Source organism: Macaca nemestrina, chromosome 12, assembly GCF_043159975.1.
Source record: "Macaca nemestrina isolate mMacNem1 chromosome 12, mMacNem.hap1, whole genome shotgun sequence".
Classification (NCBI taxonomy): domain Eukaryota; kingdom Metazoa; phylum Chordata; class Mammalia; order Primates; family Cercopithecidae; genus Macaca; species Macaca nemestrina.
In genome coordinates this window covers 128,300,172-128,324,016 of record NC_092136.1, presented here as the reverse complement: position 1 = coordinate 128,324,016, position 23,845 = coordinate 128,300,172, and the positions used below count along the sequence as shown (strand labels likewise).

Sequence of the window (23,845 nt, the reverse complement as noted above, 5' to 3'; positions counted from 1 at the left end):
TAATACACATAATTGGAAGGGGTCTTGGTTATTGTTTTGGCATTAATTTGTAACCCCAACCTCTTTCTTGAAAGATTTTCCTTTACCACCTGCTCATGTGCTTCATATTTTGCTTTCTAGGCATGGCAAGATTGATTTCTGGTACAAGAGTTCGTGAGTCATTCTTGCCCCTTATTCCCTTAATGGGCGTTATTGGGTAGACTTCGACATGCCATCATCTCACCACGTGGTGGAGAAATTGATGTCCCAGACCCCCGGCATCTCCTCATCAGGGATGGAAGATGTGGAGGAGATGGCGGGGGTCTGAGACATCAATTTCTCCACCAAGTGATGATATGTTGAAGTCTACCCAGTATCAAGGGGGATGGGGAAATTGGTATGACTTAGCCTCAACAGTTAGGGGAGCAAAGTTATAGAGAGTCATTACCTTGATTTAAATAACAGAAGCCACAGCCAGTGACAGTGACCATTCATTGGTATAGAACCTTGTCTCAAGAAAACCTTCAAACTTCCAATGTTCTAAAACGGAGTGCAATAAAACAAAACTCAAAAATCTAAATGAAAATCTCATACCATCTTTCAAGGACTGGGTATCATGGAAAGGCCCTAAATTGGCAAATAATTTTGATGTCTACTCAAAAAGCAGGGAAACAAATGTTTGCGGCTCTCCTGTATCTTATGATCCTGTTCTCCAACCCCGTCCTCAGAAACATGCTTTCCTCCAAAGAATTATAAGACATTTACTTACTTTTGTTGAGGCCAGAATTCATGTTATTGCCCCATGCTCCTCTTCTGACTGAGTCATAAGAAGGGTCTAATGAACAATAACAAATAGGGGTATATTAGCATCGCCTGCTTCTCAGAAAAGTTGCGTGAGCTTTATCTATAGTGATCAGGAGAAATAAAATTCAATTCAGCAATGGCTTTTAAAGCATCCCTAAATTCTGGAAGTGTACTCACCCCCTGGGGTTGGGGTGGCGGAAAGAACTTTAACACTCTTTGAGAAGATCTGGGAGCCAAAGTAATGGGAAGAACCCTCAATGTGAAGTCAGAGGATTGGTTCAATTTCTCTCCCTGACACTATTTGTTGTGAAACCTGGGATGAATAAAAAGTCTCCTCTGGGCTTCAATTTTCTTTAATGTGGAAATAAAAATTTATGTTTTATCTACCTTATGGGGTTGTGGAAATGACCAAATGAAATAACATATGGAAAAGCACCTTATGAAGCTTTCTACAAATATAAACTGACACAAGGTTAGACATTTTTTAAATGTCCGTAGTTCTGAGGCAAAATCCTTCAAGCAGCTCTGAAGAGCAGGCAAGGTCTGGACTGGGTGAAAGGCCCATAAAAAGAGTGTCTCAAAGCCCAGGGCCGTGACATTCCTGGGGGCCAACTCCAGTCCCCGATTTCAGAACATGGATGATGTGGGATGACATCACAGGGGTGGGAGCACATTCCAGGCTCTCTGAGGGCTCTTGGGCTTTTCTATTGACAGTGGAGAGGACTGGGCTGATGACCACAGAGAAAGGGAAGAGGCCAGAAATGTGGCTGGGAGAGGGGCTGGATCAGGAAATGAGTGGATGGAGACCTGCTCCCCACCTGGGCATGACTAAGGGCTTGCTTCTTGATTGTCTTGGAGAATACTCCTCAAATCTGAACTTTTGTGATCGTAACCTCTTTCTTGAAAGATTCCACATGCTTCCGTAAACGTGCTCAGAAATCGATTAACTAACTAGCTGGAAACTTCTTCCTTCCCTTTCTCATGGTGGAGTCCCATTGAGACATTGAGCAGGAATAGCAGAGGAGCTTGAGGATACAGAATTATGACTTTCAAAGTCATTCCACGAACAACAAAGAAACCATAAAAACCATCCGAACAAATGGAGCACAAACCTCATCAAACAAGAGTCTGACAGGGTAAAACACAAACCATGCCCTTCAGCCCCTTCTGAGCCTCTCAAACAAATTAGAATAAGAGTTGGGAGACGGGTGGACTCTGATTGCCTGGCCTCATTGTTTCTGGCTAAGAAGATCCAAAAAACAGGGACGTTTTTTTTTGTGGAAAAATCCACGTGCAGATGCACATTCCTCAAGGCTCTGGAAAAGCCAGTTCAGTTTTAAAATTACAGTCTTTAGCAACTGGCATGAAAAGCAACACAGAAAGTGAGGGGGATGGGATAGGGAGGAAGGGCAAGGCAGGGGACAAAAGAGAGAGGCAAAGCTCCACTCCTGTTTTTGTTTTTGTTTGACTTTTTTTTTCTTTCCTAATTCGTCCTCTAAAGGGATGCTTCTTGCTTAAAAACAAACAAGACAAATGAAAAACCAGCTTGTTTACAAGCTTGGAATGAGGTGGAAGGCTCTGATGGGCATTTTCTGAGATGTCTTGCTGAGGAAGTGCAATGTTGGCAGTGGCAGAACATTTTTCTTTGAGCAGGAGGAGGCTGCTGCTTAGGCCTCCGGTAATAGATTTGGGACCAACTTCTATACTGCATTGTGTGCATGGCCAGGGAGTGGGTGTGAAGTCATAGGAAACATGTTTCTTGTCCTTGCATGTGAGTATGAGAGGGTAACTGTGATTGTGAGGAAACGCGGGTCATGTGCCTAAGGCGTGGAGGAAACACAAAGGGCTCTTGGAGGTTGAGGGAGAGGTGAGTGGAACGAGGGCCGAGAGAGGGGAGTGGATCACGCAGGAACAAGGCAGAGGTGGGTGGCGAGATGTCAAGGCGAGGTCTAGAGACAGCCATGGGAGGAGCTGTACCACTGAAGGAGAGCAATGTAGAGGGAGAGGAGAGAGGGCCGAGGCATGTTCAAGGTCTTGCTGATGGTAGCTCAGTAAACTCTGTGACCTTGGCGCTGCAGGCAGTGGGAACTAAGGGAGGTTTTGTGCATGCAGCCATGCTAGAAAACAGGGTGTGGCAAAGAATGAGCCTGTGGTGGTATGTGGGGTGGATCCGAGGGCCTGGGGGAAGGAGATCATTCTAGTGGGAGCAGAACAGAAAGTAGAAGAGAAGTGACACATTCAAACAAAAAGAAAAAAAAAATCACTAAATTTCAGGAATCGTACATGTCATCTGAACTTCTGACTTGACTTCTGACTTACTGCATGGATAAAATCTGTCTCAAGTTTTTCTAAACATTTTTTCTGCTCAATCATTAGTCTACTGAAGGCTTCAACCCTCTCTGAAAGCTATCTGGTAACCACTCAGAATTATTTTTTTTGGAGCCTAAATTATGGCCATGGCTATAGTTATCACTGACTTCTTATCAGCTTTTCTCCCTATTCTCTTATTCTAGTTCCAGGGACAGAGCAGACATGCAAAAATCTGAATGCATGACAGAATTCCCTGTCACCAACAGAGGGCATATGACCATGGGATTTTCCCGTAGCTCTGAGTGATGGAGCCTGGTTGAAGGTGTGCCTTATCAGAGCAGTGGCTTGGCAGCCCCATCTTTCTGTGATGCCCCAGGGCCTTAGGAAGGAGGCAGCGTTTGATGGGGCAATGTGTCCACAGGCCCATCTGATGGCAGAAGCCTGGCTAACAGGACTCTGGAAGTCCCAACCAATGCTACAGTCCTCACATAGGTAAAAAAAAGGAAGTGACAGAAACACAGAGGCCACCCAGCAGTCAGCCTGAACTGTGCTCTCACTGTGAAGTAATAGAGTCATAAATAGCAACAGGCCATGCCCTAAGCTGGTGTCTTCATCCAACGTCCATCCCAGCAGCCTGTGGAGTCAGAGTAGCAAAGACCACAGGCCTCCCTCTCATTTCTTTTTCATTCCCAAGTAATTGCATGGAAAATCCTCCCACTGGTACCTGGCTGCACAAAGGACAGCCTGAGCCCATTGGCTCTGGGTTTTAACAAAAGCACTCCGTAGGCTCTGGGGCTCGAAGAGACGTCTGGTCAATGTAAGATTTAAGTTAAAACCAGCATTTTCAGAGCAATTTCTGCTCCAAAGAAAAAGCATGAAGATGCAGAAGGCCAAGAACTAAAGTCTTGCATTCTGCCCTAGGGGTATGAAGAACCAGGCCAGTCTTGCAGAGTAAATGAGATACCCAAGTAAACACCCAGCATAGTGCCCAGCACAGAGGGGGCCTCAGTGGATGTTAGCAATCAAGAATATGGTTTGTGTCATAGACCAAAAAAAATTCAGACCCAGAAACATGTTGGGCAGCCTCCCAAATCCACATTAATTCCCTCCTCCCCGCAACTCCCTCATCCTCCTTCCTCTGCTCTTCTATTTCCACTTATCACATAATTTAATCAGTAATTAATTAGTGTTTGTCATTTATGGTTCCTATCCCCCTGCCTCCTGAACATCAGGTCCGTAAGAGTAGGGATCTCTGTTGGGTCGGATATATCCAAGCACTTAGAACAGGGCCCCACACAGAGTTAGTAGACTGTAAGTATTTGTTGAATGAATAGATAAACTTGGCCAATATTTTCTCCTACTTGCTACATATACACAATTCTTCTTATTGTTCATGATATCACTAGTTGAAGAGAACCCAGTGCTCCTTCCCTGACTTCACGAAATTAAGCCTCTGGCATAAGATTTCCATCTGGGGTGTTGAGGGGTAAAGACTGCATCACTCCCGTGTCCCCTCTGAGTAGAGTGGATCACAATCCACCTATTTATGAGGCATAGGCTAAAAGCTTGTTCCCACAGGGAAGTCAAGGCCTGAATGCTGCTTGGTGAAGTGATGTGCATTTTATGTGTTTTAAACAATGTCAGTGTTGAAGAGAGGGTTCATTTTTTTTTTTCCTACTAAAAGTCACTCAAGAAAAATGTAGTAGTGTGGTCATCTCCAGTCCCCAACATACACACAGAGCTATGTCTATATCCTGAATGCAGAAGTCTGGACCAGGGAGCCGACCCAGTGGCTCACATCCCCACACAAACCTCCTTGCAGAGCCCAACACCTGGCTGCGTGAGAGCTCCTGCCCCAACTGTCCCTCAGTGCATGGAGTGCGGCTTAGGCGGGGTGTGCCTGCTGTGAGAAGAAGCCTGAGCATGCATGGAGGCCCTCTAGAATGTGGTGCCTGGAGTCTGCCTCCCAAGAACTGACTTCTGGAAAGACAAAGTTGAGATGGCAGCCAAAGGCCCAGTATGTAAAAATGTGGCTGTCAGCACCAGTGCACCAGTTGACAATCTCGGTCCATTTCCATGGTGGCAGATGGCTTAATCAGCAGACAATCACACTGGTTCTGACAAACTCACTTTTCACTGTAGTGAAGGCCGACACCTGGCTTCACAGAGTACCAAGATAACAGATCTTATTATTGTGATTCCTTTTCAGAAGAGTGACCCAAAGAGCTTTGCCTGGAGTTTCTGGTTTCAGGCAGTCCTGAGATCAACTCTTGCCAAAGCAAAGAGGCCGGAGCCTCATTCTGGAGAATGAAGACATTGCCAGCCATTGTGGATAATTCAGCCTCACATATATGATGTCCTTAACAGTATCACCATTATGTGATGCTTGGTGGGGCAGAATTTGACACTAAATGGCCTCTTAGATTCCAGAAGCGCCTCCTGGGGTAGAGAAATATGAGCATGGAGATTTTTTTCCTACAAAGTCTCTGTTGGAAGGAGAAAGCTGTTTCTGGACATGACCCTCTCATAGACATACCAGTGTTAACTCAGCTTCTGTGTGAAGCTTTAACCTGGTCCTAGAAATATGGCCAAACATCTCTGGGAAGATATTTCCTTCAGCTCTGATGCCTCAGCTGTCTGAGAGCCCAAACGTCCCCGCCGGCATGCAGCCCTCCACCTTGTGACCTGACTGGAGGCCAGCAACACAGCGATATCAGCCCACAAAAGCCTCTCTCTTCATCCCCTCTGTCATAAAACCTTGCTCTCAATGACTGGGTGGAAAAAGATGAATTTTCCCCAAAACTTCTCATTGAATTTCTGGTTGCTGCTGAGAAGGCTGGCAGCACCTAACCCTGTTTATCCTTGGAAATCCTGGCTTCGGAATGCAGACCTTTCAGCCGAGCCAAGCAATGGGCAAGGCTGCTTGTGCTCCCAGCAGAGCAGGGCCCTTTGGTAGCCAGAACCAGACCTCCTTTCTTGAAAGAATGAAGATGCACAGGAGAAATGCTCAAATCAATGGTAGCCCTGAGACCCAAAGCCCTCAGCTTCCTCAGAGAGCTACGCCCACGAGGAGGAAGATTCACTCCGACTCTGACAGGGAAGAACCTACAGGTGAGCAGTGGTCTTTGTTGTTGGGCTGTCCGACAGGTTATGACATGTACTGGTCAAGGGCTGGACTAGGTGACCCCCTAAAACCCCGTCTCCGTTGGAGGTCCTGTACTTCTAATAGGTCCAGTCTTTGGGGAGGAGCAGCCTCTCCCAGACACCAACCCTGCAGAAGCTGCTCTCCTCTAAGCGTTCCTTTGTCCTGCGCTCCACCTGCCAGACCTGCTGCAGGGCCTGAACCTTCCCAACCCACAGCTCAGGACCAGCTTCTTGTCTGCTGCAGTCTCTGCTCCTCCAGTCCTCACCCTCAGCCCTGCCCCGAGGCAAAGTAGACGCAGGGCCTAGGATGTCATCGTGAAAGTATCCTTTCTCTCTGGTGGGCCTGGGGATTATTTTGACAGTTAGGAAATGGGACTTACAATCAGTTAACCTGGGATTGAAATCCCAGTGGCAGACATTGGCCTTGTGGAGTGACCTTGGTCATGTTGCTCTGCTGCTTTGAACCTCCAGTTCTGCTTCTCTGAAAAGCATTAATCACAAGTGCTTTCCACAGCTGCTATGAGGATTAAATAAGCATGTGCTAAATGGTGATTTTAAAAATACACACCACATACATGTAGTCTATTCAGTCCTGCTTGCCCCTCTGCCATGCTTATCTTGGTGAGATGAGGTTCCCAAGCTCATTGAGGAAGGCCTTGAAAAGGAAGAGAAGCCTGAGGGCTATAAAGGAGGAAGGACAGTTTTATTTCTGTGCTCCTGGAACAGTGATTCCCAAATTTAAATAAAGTTTGGCTCTCAGGCTGGGTGTGGTGGCTCATGGCTGTAATCCCAGCACTTTGGGAGACCAAGGTGGGAGGATCACTTGAGGCCAGGAGTTCAAGACTGCAGTGAGCTATGATTACACTATTGCACTCCAGCCTGGGTGACAAAGTGAGACCCTGTCTCCAAAGCAAAAAAAAAAAAAAAAAAAAAAAAAAAAAATATATATATATATATATATATATATATATATATATATATATATATAAAATAATAAAATAAAATAAAATAAATCATGGCTTTCTTTTAAAATAAGAGGTGGATTATTATCCTGGACCCTGGTTTGAGAAATCCCACCCCAGAAGACAGACAGGGCTGATGGCTATGGGTGGTCTGCCTGGATGTTAGGCGTGGGCATTACCCAGCATCCTCCTTCCTCCCCTACTGTCAGGTGCCAGAGTCTCTGCCCACCTGGCCTTGAAGCTCAGGACCAAGTCCTCACTGCATCCCACCATTCTAGCGGGGCTATTCAACCTTCACTTCAGCGGCATCTTACATCCCAAAGAGCAACAGAGGAGCTTGGCATCCACTGAGACCTTGGAAGAAGGAAAATATCCAAGGAACGCTTTCCCCAAACTTGGAACTCACAGGGAAAAAACATCCTGGATCAGGTTTCCTTTGCTTAAGGATCTTGTCCTGGAATCCAACAGCCCCTCCGCCTGGGAGCCAACCCTGCTCCGTGGAGCATAATGGAGGTACTGTTGAAGATATTAGATGGGCAAAGGGAAAAAAAGACCTAGGAGGAAAAGGCTTGGAAGAAATGACTGACTTTTAAATATGAAAAGCGTGGAGAGTAAAGGGGCACATTTGCTGGGCACAGCCTTGCCATGGCCACGTGAGGCTCCCTGCTGAGGTTGGGCCCTTCTTCTATTTCATTTCTCCCACAGGCTCTGTGTCTAAGTGACACAGATGTCTAAATGACCTATTTATTTTGATAAGGCCTCAAAGTGGGATTTTTGGGCCAGCCTCATGTGGAAAAGCAATTCATACTGACTAGATTAACTGGGTGTTTGCCAAAATTTCCTTCCATATTGGGCCATGTAGACGCAACTAAATTGCATACCTCTTAGGTCAAATCTGCCTCTGGTTTAAGAGGATTCTAGGTAGGAAAAAGAAAACATAACAGTTCACTTAGGTAATCAGGCTTGAGGATAAACGAGAGGCAGTTTATGCACAACCCCCTCTGCCCTGCTCTGACCCTCATGGTTGCAATGTTCACAGCGAGGTTGCCCTTCTTCTCCATGGCCATAGGGGATACACTCTTGCATCTGTGTAACATTCAGCTTGTATGTCCTTTGCTTTCAAAGTTCTGCAGGTCAAGGCTCACTGGTGAGTTGTCTTGTGTCTACTGCCCATGTCCTGCTTAGCCTTTGAGTGTAATTCTTTGTACACTTGTGTCCCTTGCTAGGTGATCATCTTTAGGAAGAGGGGTTGTATCTTAATCACCTTTGTTTCTCTCAAAAACTCATTCTTGCCCCTCACTGTCACCTACTTATTGGATTTAATCGATGCCTTATGTCCCACCACACATTTATTCATTCAACAAAGTTTTACTGAATGTCTACTATCTTGCCAGACACTTTTATGTGCTGAGAATACAACAATGGCTAGACAAACGTCCTTCCCCTGTGGAGCTGACATTCAAGACAAATAGTAGATTACATTGTATATTAGAAGGTGATGAACGCTATGACGAAGAGAAAAACAGAGGAGGGAAGTAGGCAGTGCAGGGATGGGAGGGCTTCTCTGAAAACATTTAATTTGAGCAAAGACTTGATCTAACATTATGAAAACGGAGCTCTACATACTTCCATAATTTTATTTTGAAAAGTGACAGATTGCCCGACATTGGTCTCAAAGTCCCTTTGGAAAGCCAATTCCTTTTCATTAGATTTTGTATGAGTGAGAGTTGTTTATGTTGTAGGATAGCAAAGTTAGCTAAGAAACTTGACGGCATCTCTTTTGATGTCTGGGAGAGGAATAGTGAAAGGTGAGATGAACCCCATCTTTTAAAGACTCAAGCACTTTTCGCATATTTCGAATCAGGTGATTGTCAAGTCTGTGGTCTTGGATTCACATTGAATTAGAACGGCCATTCAAATCAAGAAACTTTAAATCCCAGCACTTCCCACGATTTGCCTTTTGGCCTATGTCTGAAGTGCTTTGCAGGAAAGGACAAGTTTCTGGGGTCAGTGTAGCAGAAGTGGACAGGTAAGTTCATCCTGAAGGAGCACTACTTTTTTTGTTTGTTTGTTTGTTTTGTTTTGAGACGAAGTCTTGCTCTTGTGCCCCAGGCTGGAGTGTGATGGCGCGATCTCAGCTCACTGGCTGGAGTGTGACGGCGCAATCTCGGCTCACTGCAACTTCCATCTCCTGGGTTCAAGCAATTCTTCTGCCTCAGCCTCCTGAGTAGCTGGTATTACAGGCGCCTGCCACCACACCTGGCTAATTTTTATATTTTTAGTAGAGACTGAGTTTCACCATGTTGGACAGGCTGGTCTTGAACTCCTGACCTCAGGTGATCCACTCACCTTGGTCTCCCAAAGTGCTGGGATTATAGGCGTGAACCACCGCGCCCGGCCAGGAGCAATCCTTCTTTTGTGGCCTGGCAGGTGAGCAGGAAACACTTCAGTCCCTGAGCTGTGCATCCACACATCAGACAGAGCACAGTCGTTAAAAGAAAAAGAACCATCAAGTTTTGGTAGGTGGAACGTGGTCTCACTTATTATATCACAGAATCAGAGGCTCCTTTTCAGACTGGAAGGACTTCAGACATTATCTAAACCAGACATGCAAATTAGCACAGGCCCAGAGGCCCAAAGCCTGAGAGAAAGCATATGTGGCCATGTAAGAATTTTAATAGAAATTGAAATTATGACTCATAGCAAAAAACTGCCTCTCTCTAACCTCCTCTAGTATATTGGGCAGGGCTGATAATTATTTTGCAGACAGGCCCAAAAGGCCAAAGACTTCTTGAGCTCAAAGATTTTTCAAAATGATACCAAGAATGATTTCCATCTCTTTGGAAGAGTGATACCTAAAACTTATCAAGCATAGGATTGTTTGTGGTGTTACTAAGGGCTCTTAGAGATTCTTCATGGGAAGAAATTCCCTAATTTCTCATGAATCCATTCCAAACAGGGAAATGGCTCATGGCAAAGGAAAGAACTCTGGGCTGGGGGGTCAGAACTCCTTGCTTTGTCTCTCATCTCTGTCAGTTATGAGCTGTGTGGTCTGAGGCAAATGACTTAACTTCTCTGAACCTCTTAGTGAACCTCTCTATAAAAGGTAGATACTTGGCAGGGGCAGGAGAGAGTGGTGTGATTATTCTTAAATTTAAGAGTTTGGAAAAGCAAATAGCACACTGGATCCTCACAGGGATCTTTTGAGAATAAATGAGACCGTGCATATGAAAATGCTTTCTATACTCTAAAGCATCCCACAGAATTCTAGCTGATACTGTTTTTCAGAGTTTAGTTCATGAGACATAAGAAGTTAATTTTTCTTGTGTCAACCAAAGCTAATGTCTTCTGGTTCTTCCTTTATTGGAGCAGGATTGAGTAAATATTCAATGGTATTTACTGAATATCTACAGGGCTGGAAGAAAAGAGCCGGGAGAAAACTCACAATTAAAGACCACAAGGTAATCTGTAATTAGGTCCATAAATAGCCTGTAAATGAGGTGAGGCTCTGAGAAGAGACTATAGTCTTAAGGAGGAATAAAAATGTATCTCGAGGCAGATAGGAATTGAATCAAGTTTCAAAGAGTGTGTTGGATTTTGACACATAAGGTAATTGTTCCACTCAATTTTTACCATCTTTTCTTTAGAATATTTCAAATACAAGAATTTAAACTTTATCAAAGAGGCATGTTAAGCCTCTTTTTAACATTTGTATTTTGAGACAGGGCCTCACCCTATCAGTCAGGCTGGAGTGAAGTGGCGCAATCTTGGCTCATTGCAGCTTTGACCTCCTAGGCTCAAGCAGTTCTTGTGCCTGAGCCTCCCAAATAGTTGGGACCACAGGCCCGTGCCACCATGCCTGGCTAATTTTTTTATTTGATGTACAGATTGACTCTCACCATGTTGCCTAGGCTGATCTTGAACTCCTGAGTTTAAGTGATCTTTCCGCCTTGACCTCCCAAAGTGTTGGGATTACAGGTGTGAGCCACCACACCTGACCCATGTTAAACATCTTGATCTTACGGATCCCTGAGACCAGAAAGAAAAAACCCACTGACATCCTGGATAGTGTTTCTAGCCTCCATATTTCCTCCTCAAAGGCTTCTTTCCTCCAACAATGATATTTCATGAGAAACAACCTCTTTATTAACTTAGATAAGGGCTTCTGAAGAGAGAGAGTTATTAAATCTATAAAAAGAGATTAGAAAGGTTTTTATATTAAAATAACAAATGATGTTTCCTATACGTTGGCCTTTCACTAGAAGATAGCCTAAGCTCATAGATCTCTGTCTGGCATAAAAGAAGCTTCTCTGTCTCTCTCTCTCTCTCTCTCCAGATAGATAAAAGAATTTGGTTGATGAGAATTTGGTTAAACAAGTTTCTTTTAAATATCTTCCAGCTACCAATCCCCTCAAATAACCTCCCTGTGGTGGAATTTCTAAATCAGTATATTAGGCAGAACCAACACATTTGGAATACTTTGTACTGAGGTGGCCCCTGGTAGGGCATTGTGGGCCTGCCCCTTTTTTTCCCAAAGTATTTTGGGACCCCTCTCCTCTAAACAGCCAACGGGGATCACTTTTAACTTCTATTACGAACCAAGCAATGGCAATGAAGCTGCATCAAGCAAGGCCAACTGCACTTGGAGTCTTTGCTCTGTCATCTGGAGTGGGATGAGTGTGCAGTGTCATGGTGAAACTTGGTAGAGATGGGAGGCTGAAAATAGTAACATCCGAGAGTCTGCAGATAAATCAGAAGACATGCAACACCCAAATGGCCCACCCAGTGGGTGTGAACTGCCACTGAGAACTGTAGTGGAGCTCTACCCTGCCAAGCACTCAGGGTCATGAAGGCCCCTCCCTGGCAGTGCAGGAGGAGTCGTTGTTGGGCTGAGTCCAATGGGAACCAATGGGGAGGGTGCTCTGGAGTCCCCCAGCACCATTCCCACAGCCTGGCACCAGTTCCCTGCTCCACTTGGAGGTTTACCTAATGTCACCGTCCTTTCCTAAAATGTTGCTGGGCTCATGCATTCATCGTCACCATCATTAATGTTGCAGAGCCCATGGGCGCCTGTGAGGGTCTTGATTTATTCAGAGTGCATCCAAGGGCAGCTCTGATAAGAAAGACCAAAGACAGCCTGGGGAGGGCAGAAAGGGCAAAGTGGGAACTTCTGAGTGGCCAGTTGCAGTGCCTGGCCTGGCACCTTCTGGCACAGGGGTGAGAAGAGGTGAACTCTGTAGTGGCAGGAAGGCGCCTTTCTTCTCCAGTTAAGCACTGGGATGAAGCCCTGGCTCTCAATACTGGGGCAGTGCAGGGGCTGGACATTCCAGAGCAATGGAAGGAGATTATTCTAAGAACATAAGTGCTCAGCTCCAACGTTCTCCTCATTCCTTCATCTACCGAGGGCACAGGTGAATTTATGAGGGGCGTGGGGCAGCTGGAGCATCCTGGACGTGTCTTTAAGATGCTTTAAGCTGATTTTGACATCTCTTCCTTCTCCTTGGGAATCATGGGTTTGTGAAGCTCTGAGGCAGAAGATTACCCATGAAACTGGTAGAGCCATGAAATTACTTGAGGGAAACTTTATTTCTCTCAAATAAATTTCCCTCAAATAATAAATTTATTAAATTTATTGAATTGATCCACCCCCACTCTTATTTTGTTTTGTCTCTGAGACAGGGTCTTGTTCTGTTGCCCAGGTTGGAGTGCAGTGGTGCAATCTTGGCTCATGGCAGCCTCGATCTCCTGGGCTTGAGCAATACTCCCACCTTAGCCTCTGGAGTAGCTGGGACTATAGGAACACACCACTACGCCTGGCTACTTTTGTTTATTTTTTGTAGATATGGGGTCTAGTTGTGTTGCCAGGGCTGATCTTGAACTCCTGGGCTCAAGCGATCCTCTCACCGTGGTTTCCAAAGTGCTGGGATTACAGGCATGAGCCACTGTGCCTGGATGGTTTCTTAAATTCAGTTTATTGAAATTCTTATCGATAGAGTGTTACTCAATATAATACTTTCTTTTCTAAATCTCTTTTTGTCCTTTATCCTCTTAAATGTAGGATGAAACACAAAAGGATATGTGTACAATTATATAAATTATAAAGCATAACAATGGGAAAAAATCTGTGAAACCACCACAAATGATGCTTCCTATACGTTGGCCTTTCACTAGAAGATGCCTGGAACCCATTTGTCTCCATGTGGCATGGAAGAAGCTTCCTCTCCCCTTCTCTCTCCAGAGACAGATAGAAAGAAAGAATTTGACTGATGAGCATGGACAAAGCACGTTTTTTTAAAATACTTTGCAGCTCCATTGCCACTGCCCCACCACACCTGGCAAACAACCTCTTTAAAGTGGAATTTCTAAAATTCTAACTTGCTAGATTGCTTCTTGAAATGCAAATAAGATTGATCGCATTGGGTCAGGCTCCTGATTTTTTAGATGGTAGCTGGAGTCAACAGATGAATATATCTTAACAACTAGACAACATCAGCTACCTGGGAGAAATGCATGATGGGGGTGGTAGATGGAGTAGGAAAGGGCCATTTTGGAGCCCTTGCCATTGCCTAGGTGGGGAGGGGACTGCAGGAACAGACTCTCTTCTGTTTCATACTAGCTTTGTGATTCAGGCTTAACATCATACCTGTGATTCAGGTAAAATGGGAATAATCATAATGCCAACTTAATAAGGTTTTATGAAGGATAAATGTGAAGTGAATAGGAAATTTCTTGGCACATAGTAGGTGCTTAACAAATGTTAGCTCTTATTGTAGCTGCCTGGGGCATAAGAAAAGTTAAGACAGGAAGGTGGAATCGAGCAGAAAGTACATTCTCCCTGCAATGTCACCTTTCCTTGGCTTGGTGTGTCCTCAGCCTCCTCCTGATGGGCATAGACCTGAAGGGCCTGTGGAGTCCAGTTGAGAGCAGGATCCTGTGGTGGTTGGGCCAAGAGGGGGCTCTGGTGCCATCATCTTGTGACTGAAATCTGCTCTTTATCAGTCTTGCCTCCTTACTTAGGGATGGGACTGATCACAGCTTCCAAGGAACCACCCTGGGGTCCCAAGCAATGGAAATTTAGGAGAGGGTAGAGAGGAAAGGCAGTGCCACGCCAGCAGCTGCAGTGGATAGAGCCAAAACATCCACCTTGTAGAAACATCTCAAAGGGTTAGTTCTATGCCAAACTGCTGGGGAATAGTTTAAGGTACTTTGCCTATTATTGTCATCCATCCATCCAATAGTCCCCACCTTCAAGATGCTTCCCATCTCACAAGACAGAAGACTGCTAGGCTAGAATCTATTGAATGCCGCATTGGTAAAACAGTGGGTATAAGCAAAGCATCCTGGGGAAGAGCGGACAAGACCATAATGAGGCGATGCTGTCTGATCTGACCAGGGACCTAAAGGGTGAATGTCGTTCCCTGGAATATGGATTGCGGGTGGGGACTGAGACGAATGAAAGGCATACCCGGCAAAGGGAGAATGGGGAAACATGCTTCCGAAGTGCGTTTGAAGATAGAGTAGACAGGAACTAAGTCATATTTGAAGGACAGGTCTTTAGGTCAGAACCTAAATGGGCAAAGCTGTATTACCGGAACGAAACTGTCACACCTCCGTGCTCCAGGGGGATCCAGACAGTTCTGGAACTTGTCTCTAGCGGTCCCACAGAGCTGAATCTGGATGGTCTTCCAATAGGAACAATTTGAAGGGTGGGTGATCACTTCACAGTCCCTCAGGGTATGGTGGTGACTCAACTGGGTCTGAGTAATTAAAAGAAACCCCAGGATGGCCCCGTTCCCAGGCACAACACGGGCTCCTTTGAACTCTAGGTGGTCACCCCTAATTGTGCCCGTGGCCTGCATAACCTCTGGTAGCTTTGAGGACATCTGAGTTCCCTCCACAGTGGGATGTATGGTGATGTGTTTCATTAAAATAATCCATCAATCAACAGAGAAACTGGGGAGAATGATCATTGGAAGATAAGGTTGTTTGTATCTATTTCAAAAGAATCCTCAAAGAAGTAAAACCTACATACACAAAATTCCTCTGATGGAATAGGCCTACTTTTAATAAGGCAGTGGACTGATACTCAGTCTTTTGCCTCATTATCCTGGAACAAATTTACACTTGTCTTAGGAAACGGGCTAACTGTTTCCAATAATTTGAGGAAAGTGTGTCCCAGTTGCTGTGTAAGCCACACGTGTGCAATAGCAGTTCGCACAGCACACCCACGAAAAGAAATAACAGTCCTTTTACTTAGAGAAAGGAAGGATAATGGTTACTTAGAAAGTGTCCCAGACAAGCTGTCAAATTGAATTCAGAGAGCTGGAGTCTGACTCCAGGACAGGGCGGGCTGGCTAAATTCCCAAGGGATTGGGGTTTCCTGCCTGCTCCAGCTTAGAGACAACGAGTCTTTGTTTCCAGTTCTCTCACTCTCCCTCCTCCCCCGATCTCTGTTTCTCTCTGTCACCCTTGTTCTTTCTCTCTCTCTCTGTCTCTCTCTCTCTCTCTTAATCTCTCTCGTGGAAAAAAAAAAACTGCAACTCTCCGAAGAGGGTCAGATAGAAAGCAGACAGAACATTAACTCAGGAATTTCAAAGGAAAACAGTTTTTAAAAAATAAAATGGAGAGAGTAAGCTACTGTCTATCCCATAATCATAAATCTTGCCTTTGGACCACAGAAACAGCATATATACATACACACACACACTCACACACACACACACACACACACATCCAGCAATCATACCTGATTTTGCTAAGAATGGCTTAGACACATTTCATCATAAGGAAGAACATATAATGACAATGTTCTTCACAGGCTCTCCTGTGAGGCCGCAGTACCCTCCAATTGGAAGTGTGTGTGCTCTGATGTAGATGGAGCCTGTGGGGCCACAGAACCTGCTGCATGAGAGATGTTATTTACTCCCTAAAAATAACAGATTACTTCACAGTATTACGGGCCTTTTCCTTCGGGTACACATGTTCCAGACCAAGCCCCCATATGCAGGGCTCTACAAGGCAACACACACACAGCCCACCTCCACACTGAGCACCAGCTTGCGCCCTCCCATACACACACACACACACACACACACACACACACACACACACACACACACAAGGCTGCCCAACGCCCGCCCTCCCAAGGACTGCACCCAGGAGCGCATCAGCTTGCTACAGGCAGTGCATATTGCAAGGAACAAAGATGCCGTACTCGGGAACCCGTTCACCCGGAGAAATAAGGCAGAGATGTCTTGAGGCATTTTTTGAGTTACAGAAAATTTCAAAGATATATAAAAGTAGACAGCAGAGTCTAATGAACCCTGAGGCCCCATCACCCTGCTTTAACAATCATGAATTCATGGTCAATCTTATTTCAGCTCAATGCCCACCTACTCTGCTCTCCCTGGCCCAGTTACTTTGACACAAGTCCCTGACTGTCAGCTCCTTCGCTGAGCTTCCTGTCTCACAATGAAACGTCTAACTGCACCCGGTTCTCCAGGTTTCAGGAAGCCGTGGTGCATAGGTTCTATCCCAGGCTCTCTTCCTGAAACCCACATCAAACACCCAGGCCTCAGTTATTCCTGCAAGGGCTCACCTGGGCTCCCGTCTCCAACACCCAACTTGAAAACTTGCACCCACCCCAGCAAACACACTGGTTTGCTTGGTGCCTTCCTCCTTCCCTTTGCTTCAATATCTATTTCCAGCCCAGCCAGGCTGAATCTTGCTAGAGGTCTCCATCTTTCATTATGACTTCTAAAATCATAAAGGACACCCATACAGAGCTAAATGCAGGGGAAAATGGAAAGATGTGGTAATATATGTGAATTGCTCTCACTCCAAAGCACAGTAGTTCCTTCCTTCCTTAGCTGTGTGTCTCTCTGTTTGACTAGAAAGTGCTTGAGGGAAGGTGGTGTGCCGTGTTCACCATAGTTGCAGGGCTCAGCCTGGTGTTCTATGCACAGAAGATTCTCCACAAGAAAGAAATGAATGAATAGAGGAGAGCATCAATCACATAATTTAGGTCTATTCCTGACTAAGGTACCAGGTATCTACAATATCTGCCTACATAGGAATAAATGTATATATTTGTCTTCACTCCCTGTGTGACCGTGGCTGGGTCCACACCTTCTCTGGCCTCAGATCTCTTCTGTTCTGTAAGGGATTTGGAAAAGATGTCCATTTTGAGCATTAATGATTTTCTATCTCTTCATTACACTCAGAGAACTTCTTGTGTGTAGCATGCATTGTTGTGTTTTGATTACGTGCAGTTTTACATTTCCTTCATATTTCATAGGTGTGTCTCCCTAAAAAGTTGTGTTTTTGCTTTGTTTTTTGAGACAGAGTCTCACTCTGTCACCCAGGCTGGAGTGCAGCAGCGTGATCTTGGCTCACTGTAACCTCCGCCTCCTGGGTTCAAGAAATTCTCCTGCCTCAGCCTCCCTGGTAGCTGGGACTACAGGCGCCCACCACCATATCTGACGAATTTGTTATTTTTAGTAGAGATGGGGTTTCACCATGTTGGCCAAGCTGGTCTCGAACTTCTGACCTCAGGTGATCTGCCCACCTCGGCCTCCCAAAGTACAGGGATTATAGGCGTGACCCACCGCGCCCGGCCCCCTAATAAGTTTTAAAGCAGCTTGGCTATCTATGTATAGTATCCTTCACAACCCTTGGTACAGTGTTAACATCTGGTAAACCCTCAAAAATATTGTAATTAACTTGCAATAATAATGTTAACTACTATTGTAATTTTCACTGTAATAAATTAGAATAACAATTTACAATCCTTATTATAACTTTTATTGAGCACTTATTGGTGTGTCAGACGTGCTGATTTAGGAGTTTTAGATCATCCCTGAAGGGGCACTACAATTATCCTCATTTATACATGAGGAAACTGAGGCAGAAAAATGTGAGCGCATTGTCCAGGTCACAATCTGAGTCCAGAGCCTGAGTTTTAATCAGTATGCTATAATGCTGAAATAGGAGACCAATGTCTGCCTTAGGTAAACTGAGAGTATTGAAGAATCCTTATGATGTTGTCAGATGCTTGAATCAAGTATGCTGAGATAATGATTCCAGAAGCAGCCTAGAGGAAGCATAGAACACAGCAAAGGCCCGAATTTGAGTCTTGTACTGCTTCATGACCTGGGTGCCTTCTAAGGACCCCTGAAATCTCTCTGTGCCTTGTTTTCATTATCTACAGAAGGGGGATAAAAATACTACCAGCCTTGTCATCTCATGGTGATGGCACCAGAGGGCACAAATGGGATAATGGATAGGAACGTGCTTGGCAAACCCTACCGGGCTGCCAAAAAGCTGTTGTTACCATGTGCATGGCTCCTGCCACCTAGGACTCTCCTGGAGAGAAGCCAGGCTCTCATTAACATGGGCTTCAGCACCAACCAGGCATTTCACTCTAAGGCACACAGAAAGGTAGTTTCTCCCCTCTCTTTTCCATACTCAGCATGCAAGCCGACAGACTTTTTATCCATTAGCCAAGGCAACGGCTGGAGATGGCCATTCCGCCTGCAGCGGGGCTGCGGTTTTCTGTTTCTGCGTTCAATGGCAGCCCTGAAAGGCTCCCAGGCTGGGGCTAGAAGCTCAATGCTCCACAGGCCCTTGGCCGGTTGATGAGTTCCAGGAGTTAATAAACAAGGAACTCAATATCCTCTGTCTTTTGGAAAGTCAGAGGTATTTAAACAGATTCAGCATGAGGAACTAAGGAAATGAGGGCTTAGGCATGCAAAGAAGCTCTGAGGAGGAGATGTGCTGATTCTTGCATGCTGCTGGGCCAGCTGAGTGAGCTGGGAAGGCCTCCGGCAGGCTTTGCCCAGAAAAACAAAGTGAAGCTCTGACCTGGGACCAGGGCAGACACACGCACATCTGCAGCCTGGAGGACTGGAGAGAACAAGGTGTGGAAAGTCAGTAGCCCTGACTCCAGGACTCTTATATGCTTGAAAAGGTCACTTAACTTCTGCAACCCCAGTGTCCTTCCCGTAAAATCACGTTACCAACACCCTATCTACTTTTTAGAGGACTGAATGAGGACATGTCAGAAAGAAATTTCTGAAATGTACTAATGTACAGTTGTCAAAATCAGTAATATCATACATCAGTAAAATCAGTCATCAATGACAATGACAAAAAATCTAATCAGGAACGTACAGTCTCTTCACTTACCTACACCTTTGTCAATATACCAGTAGGGCCTGCTATTCCTTTTCTAGGACAGTCTGGGGCCAGACAACTGCCCAGTGTATCTCCAGGGAAATCTGGAGTAGCTCTAAATGGGCCTCATTTCTCTCCAGTTGTCTCTGTTCTCTAAAGCAGGCTCCTCTAGCTTGGCTGCAGCTTGGCTTATAGGAATAACCTGGAGAGCTCTAAAAGATTTCCAATGCCCAGGAGTCATCGTTGGAGATTCTGAATTAATGCGTCATTTTTTGGCGCTTGGGCATCAGTATTTTTTTATTTTAATTTTTGCATTTACAAAATTTTAGTAAAATATGTAACATAAGACTTACCATTTTAACCATTTTAAGTGTACAATTTAGTGCCATTAAGTACCTTCACAATGTTGTGTGACGATTACCACCATCCATCTTCAGAACCTTTTCATCTTCCCAAATGGAAACTCTTACCCATTAAACACTAATTCCACATTTCCACTCCTTGCCACTCCTGGTAACCACCATCTACCTTCTGGCTCTATAAACTTGACAGTTACCGCCTATGAGTGGGCTCATGCAATATTTGTCCTAGGGTCAGTATTTTTAAAGATCTCCAGGTGATTCTCTGTGCTCTCAGAACTAAGGGCTGATGCCAACCATAAGTCGTGTATCGGTTCATCTTTGGAAAGAGAAGAGTTTAGGGATGAAGTTGGAGCTGATAGTGGGAAAACCGTATGGACAGAAATCAAGTAATGCAAAACATTCACATCTTTGCCCAAGTTACTTTTAGGGTAGGTATTGCTTTTGCAGAAAGGCAGCTGGAAGAGAAAAGCTGTATTTGCCAGAAAGTGAGGGGCTTCTAGTCTAATCCTCTAACCTGGTTTGAGTCCTTGCTCTGCCATTGCGTAGCTGTGTACCCTTCAGTGAGTCACTTAATAGTGCTGAACCCCACTTTCTTTGTCTGCAAAATAGAGATAATAATATCTACTTCAAAGACCCAGTGCAGGGCTCCAAAGCAAAGCATGTGAAGGTGTCTGATATATTCCAAAACCCTTTATAGGTGACAGCTGTGGCTGCTATTGTAAATGGATAACAATAGCTTTTATCCTAATTTATTTTTTAAGGGCATTAGCCTTGATAAACTAAAGGTAGAGCATAACTGCGCTAGCTGGATCCAATCCATGTCCATAGAATATTTAATTTAAAGGGGCTTAAAGATTGTTCTAAATTAATTTTTAAAATCTAGTCTTACTTCCTGGGCACAAAAAACCCCTAGAGATTGCAGCCATTTTCAAGAGACAAGCTGGAAGGGTGATTATACAATTTTAAAGCAAAAAGCCATTCTAATTTGATAAGCGCTTTGAAGACACATTAACAGACAGCATCTCCTCAATTTCCTTGCTTTGTGCTTGATGTCAGCACCTGCCCTTTGTGGACTGCACCAGTGTGCACTCACACACACACACACACACACACACAGAGCTCTGGTGCTCTTGATGAACTCTGGATTTGTTTGGGGCTGTGTGTGTCTTATTCAAAGAAGACGGAGCCAAGGTTGCCTGATGTCTTCTAATAGCTAATAGATAGTGTTTAGAGCAGAGCAGGAGAGCCAGTGAGAGGTGGGGAGGAGGCAGGGAGGGATAGAGGGAGGGCTTGGTTAGCTTTGTCTTGCTAATGTACTTTGTTTTGTGGCTTGATGGGTCGTTCAGACAGATTCAGACCACCTCACAAGGGGAAGGCATAGAAGAGCAAGACAGCTCAAGTGGAGAGCTTTACTGGGGACAAAAGATGCACCTGCAAAGCACAGGCTTAATCGTCTCTAGAGGCCAGGCCCAATGTTGGGAGATAAATGCCGGCACCACCTGAATAAGGTCCTGGCAGTGTGCGTTTGCCTGGATACTATAGTTAATTCATTTCAGAAGAGGGGTTGCTACCCAGCAAGAGGGAGCTGCTCCCACAATAAGCCTGAATGAGCCAGCAGTGTTACAAATGTACTCCCTAAACACAAAAGGGCCAAGGGAAGGAAATGCGTATGGCAGGTAGAGGACAGGGCTGAACAATAAGACCTGCGGAGGAGGAGGAGGAGGAAGGAGATGGTTAGCAACACATTTCAATTTGGATAAACCAGTTTCTAAACTAAACCCTATATCTGAAGCCCAGTATCAGAAAATCTTTCATTAGCTCTGCTTCAGAGCCTCACTGGCTAATTCTGATGTTGGTAGCAGGTTGTAGCCTGAAGTGTTAGAGAAACTTACAAAAATTCGAATTCAGCAGTTCAGAGGTTAGGGCTCCTCCCAACCCTCCCTCCCTCCTTCCCTTCCTTCCTTCTTTCCTTATAGCCTTGCTTCCCTCCCTCCCTATCTTCCTTCCCTTCCCTTCCTTCTCTCTTTCTCTCCCTGCAGTCATTTTCCCCTTCTTTTTTCCTCCCTTCCATTTGTGGATCCCTATCCACAAATGAAATACAACTCAATATGTGAAAGAAATCAAAGGACGGTGGCTCTTGAGCCCTCGCAATGTGGCTCCTGTCATCTCCTTAGAAGCTCCAGAGTCAGGGCTGGCCTCTTGCTGACCAAGTTCCTCCCTTCATTTGACAGGAAACTGAGGTTCAGGGTCTGAAGTGATTTTCTCACGGGAAGCCAAAGGTGCCCTGACCTTCAATCTAATGCGTTTGCCACTAAAATATATTTTCTGTCTTACAGACATTTGCAACAGCATATTAAAATAGGTCATCCAGTGGAATCTGACTCACAATGCAGAATGAATCCATAGAAATTCAGTTTTCATGACAAAACTCAAGAAATCTGATTTGGAAAGGAAAAACAGTGGCAGAAACAGGACTGGCTCAGGGTGGGATAGGAGAGAAGGAAGCAAATGAAAAAACATAAATATTTAAAAGTGGATTCATTCTGTGGTATAACTCTTCCACTAAACCTTCTGGTCATTATTCAATTATAAATTGTTAACAGGAAACACAAATTTCTATGTGATCAAGTTGTAACCTTGGGCAAGACACCCAGCGAGTGTTTTTGGGTCTCTGTTTCCTTCCCACCCCATGCGGATGTTGAGCCAAATGGTCTTTCCTTAGAAGAGCCTTTGTTTCTCTGAAAGGTTATGCTATGCTGCGCTATACGTAACTGATCCTGAGAGCTTGTGCCTTTCTTCTATATTATGGGGAAGGTGAGTTAGAGAAAAACTGGGGACAGAGAGCGAGCCAAGGAGGACAGAGTGCCTGCCACACTCTTATTATTTATTCTTCAAGCTCCTATTCAAAAGTCCCCTCCTCTGTGGAATTTTTGCCATGCCATGCAAGTATTTTTTCCAGTCTCTCTCTGGTTCCTAATAATTATGCATTCACATTTTTTCTCCTTTAAACCAGGTACCATGAATTATGCCTGAAATCTAACACAGTATCGGAACCACTCCTCATGACGTTTCATAAAGACACTGAGCAATGCTATTGTGACATTTACTAAAATCTTCGTTGGCAAAGAGCATTTGCTGAGGCAGTTTTCTTTCTCAACAAAACCAAACCAAACCAGACCAAACCCTTAAGCCACCATTTAAAAAATGTATTGACATTGCTAAAATTTTTTTTGAGACAGAGTCTCACTCTATCGCCCAGGCTGGAATGCAGTGGCGTGATCTCGGCTCATTGCAGCCTCTGCCTCCTGAGTTCAAGCGATTCTCATGTCTCAGCCTACCAAGTAGCTGGGATTACAGGTACCTGCCACCATGCCTGGCTAATTTTTGTATTTTTAGCTGAGATGGGGGTTTTGCCATGTTGGCCAGGCTGGTCTTTGAACTCCTGACCCCAAGTGACCCGCCCACTTCAGCCTCCCAAAGTGCAGGGATTACAGGTGTGAGCCACTATGACCGGCTGCTAAAATTTCTTCGGAAAAAAACCTTTAAGGGTAGACATGCTGGAATCCTTGAAATCCTCATTTCATTATTTTCATCAGAGAAAACTCCCAACTTTCAACTTTGAAAGTAAGCAGCATTCATTTTTTCCTAAATGTAACATGTTTTCCTGCATGGAATGACAACTTCAAGTTGTATCTTTGTGATATTATTACAAGATACTGTAAAACCTTCTTTACTGTATTTTTGCAACTGGTAGCACAAGTGGCAAAAGTCTTTGGCTTCTCGTCTTTGTATGCTAGGAAAAGTTGAGTGGAACAAGCTGGTTTTTTGCGTCAACCTTAACTGCATGGGACTGTGTCATGTCTGGTTCAGAAGAAAATTTTAAGTGCACAAAAGAACAAACTTACCTTCTTTGACGCTCAGTCGTGAGGATTGGTCTGTGTGGGAGGTTGTATTATAGGCCAGCAGTGAACCTGAGAGGCAAAACATAAACAGGTTATCACCAAAATGTTCTTCTGAGATCAAGAGTAGGAGATGACATGAGGAGGGAGTGGAAAGGGAAAGAGATGGGGAGAGGGGAAGAGGGACAGAGGACTCCTAGAAAGAAAGGAA

At 44.8% G+C, this 23,845-nt stretch overlaps 1 protein-coding gene across 2 annotated transcripts in view; it reads right to left on the bottom strand.

Moving 5' to 3' along the window:
- The window catches only part of LOC105476218 (Fli-1 proto-oncogene, ETS transcription factor), a 125,742-nt gene that overhangs the window by 6,174 nt on the left and 95,723 nt on the right, over positions 1-23,845 (bottom strand). For both annotated transcript variants that reach the window (XM_011731928.3, XM_071075795.1), the window contains exons 5-6: positions 23,641-23,706; positions 749-814 (exon numbers count right to left, since the gene is read on the bottom strand). In XM_011731928.3, coding sequence (XP_011730230.1) covers positions 749-814; positions 23,641-23,706 — 132 coding nt within the window. The remainder of the gene's footprint in view (positions 1-748; positions 815-23,640; positions 23,707-23,845) is intronic.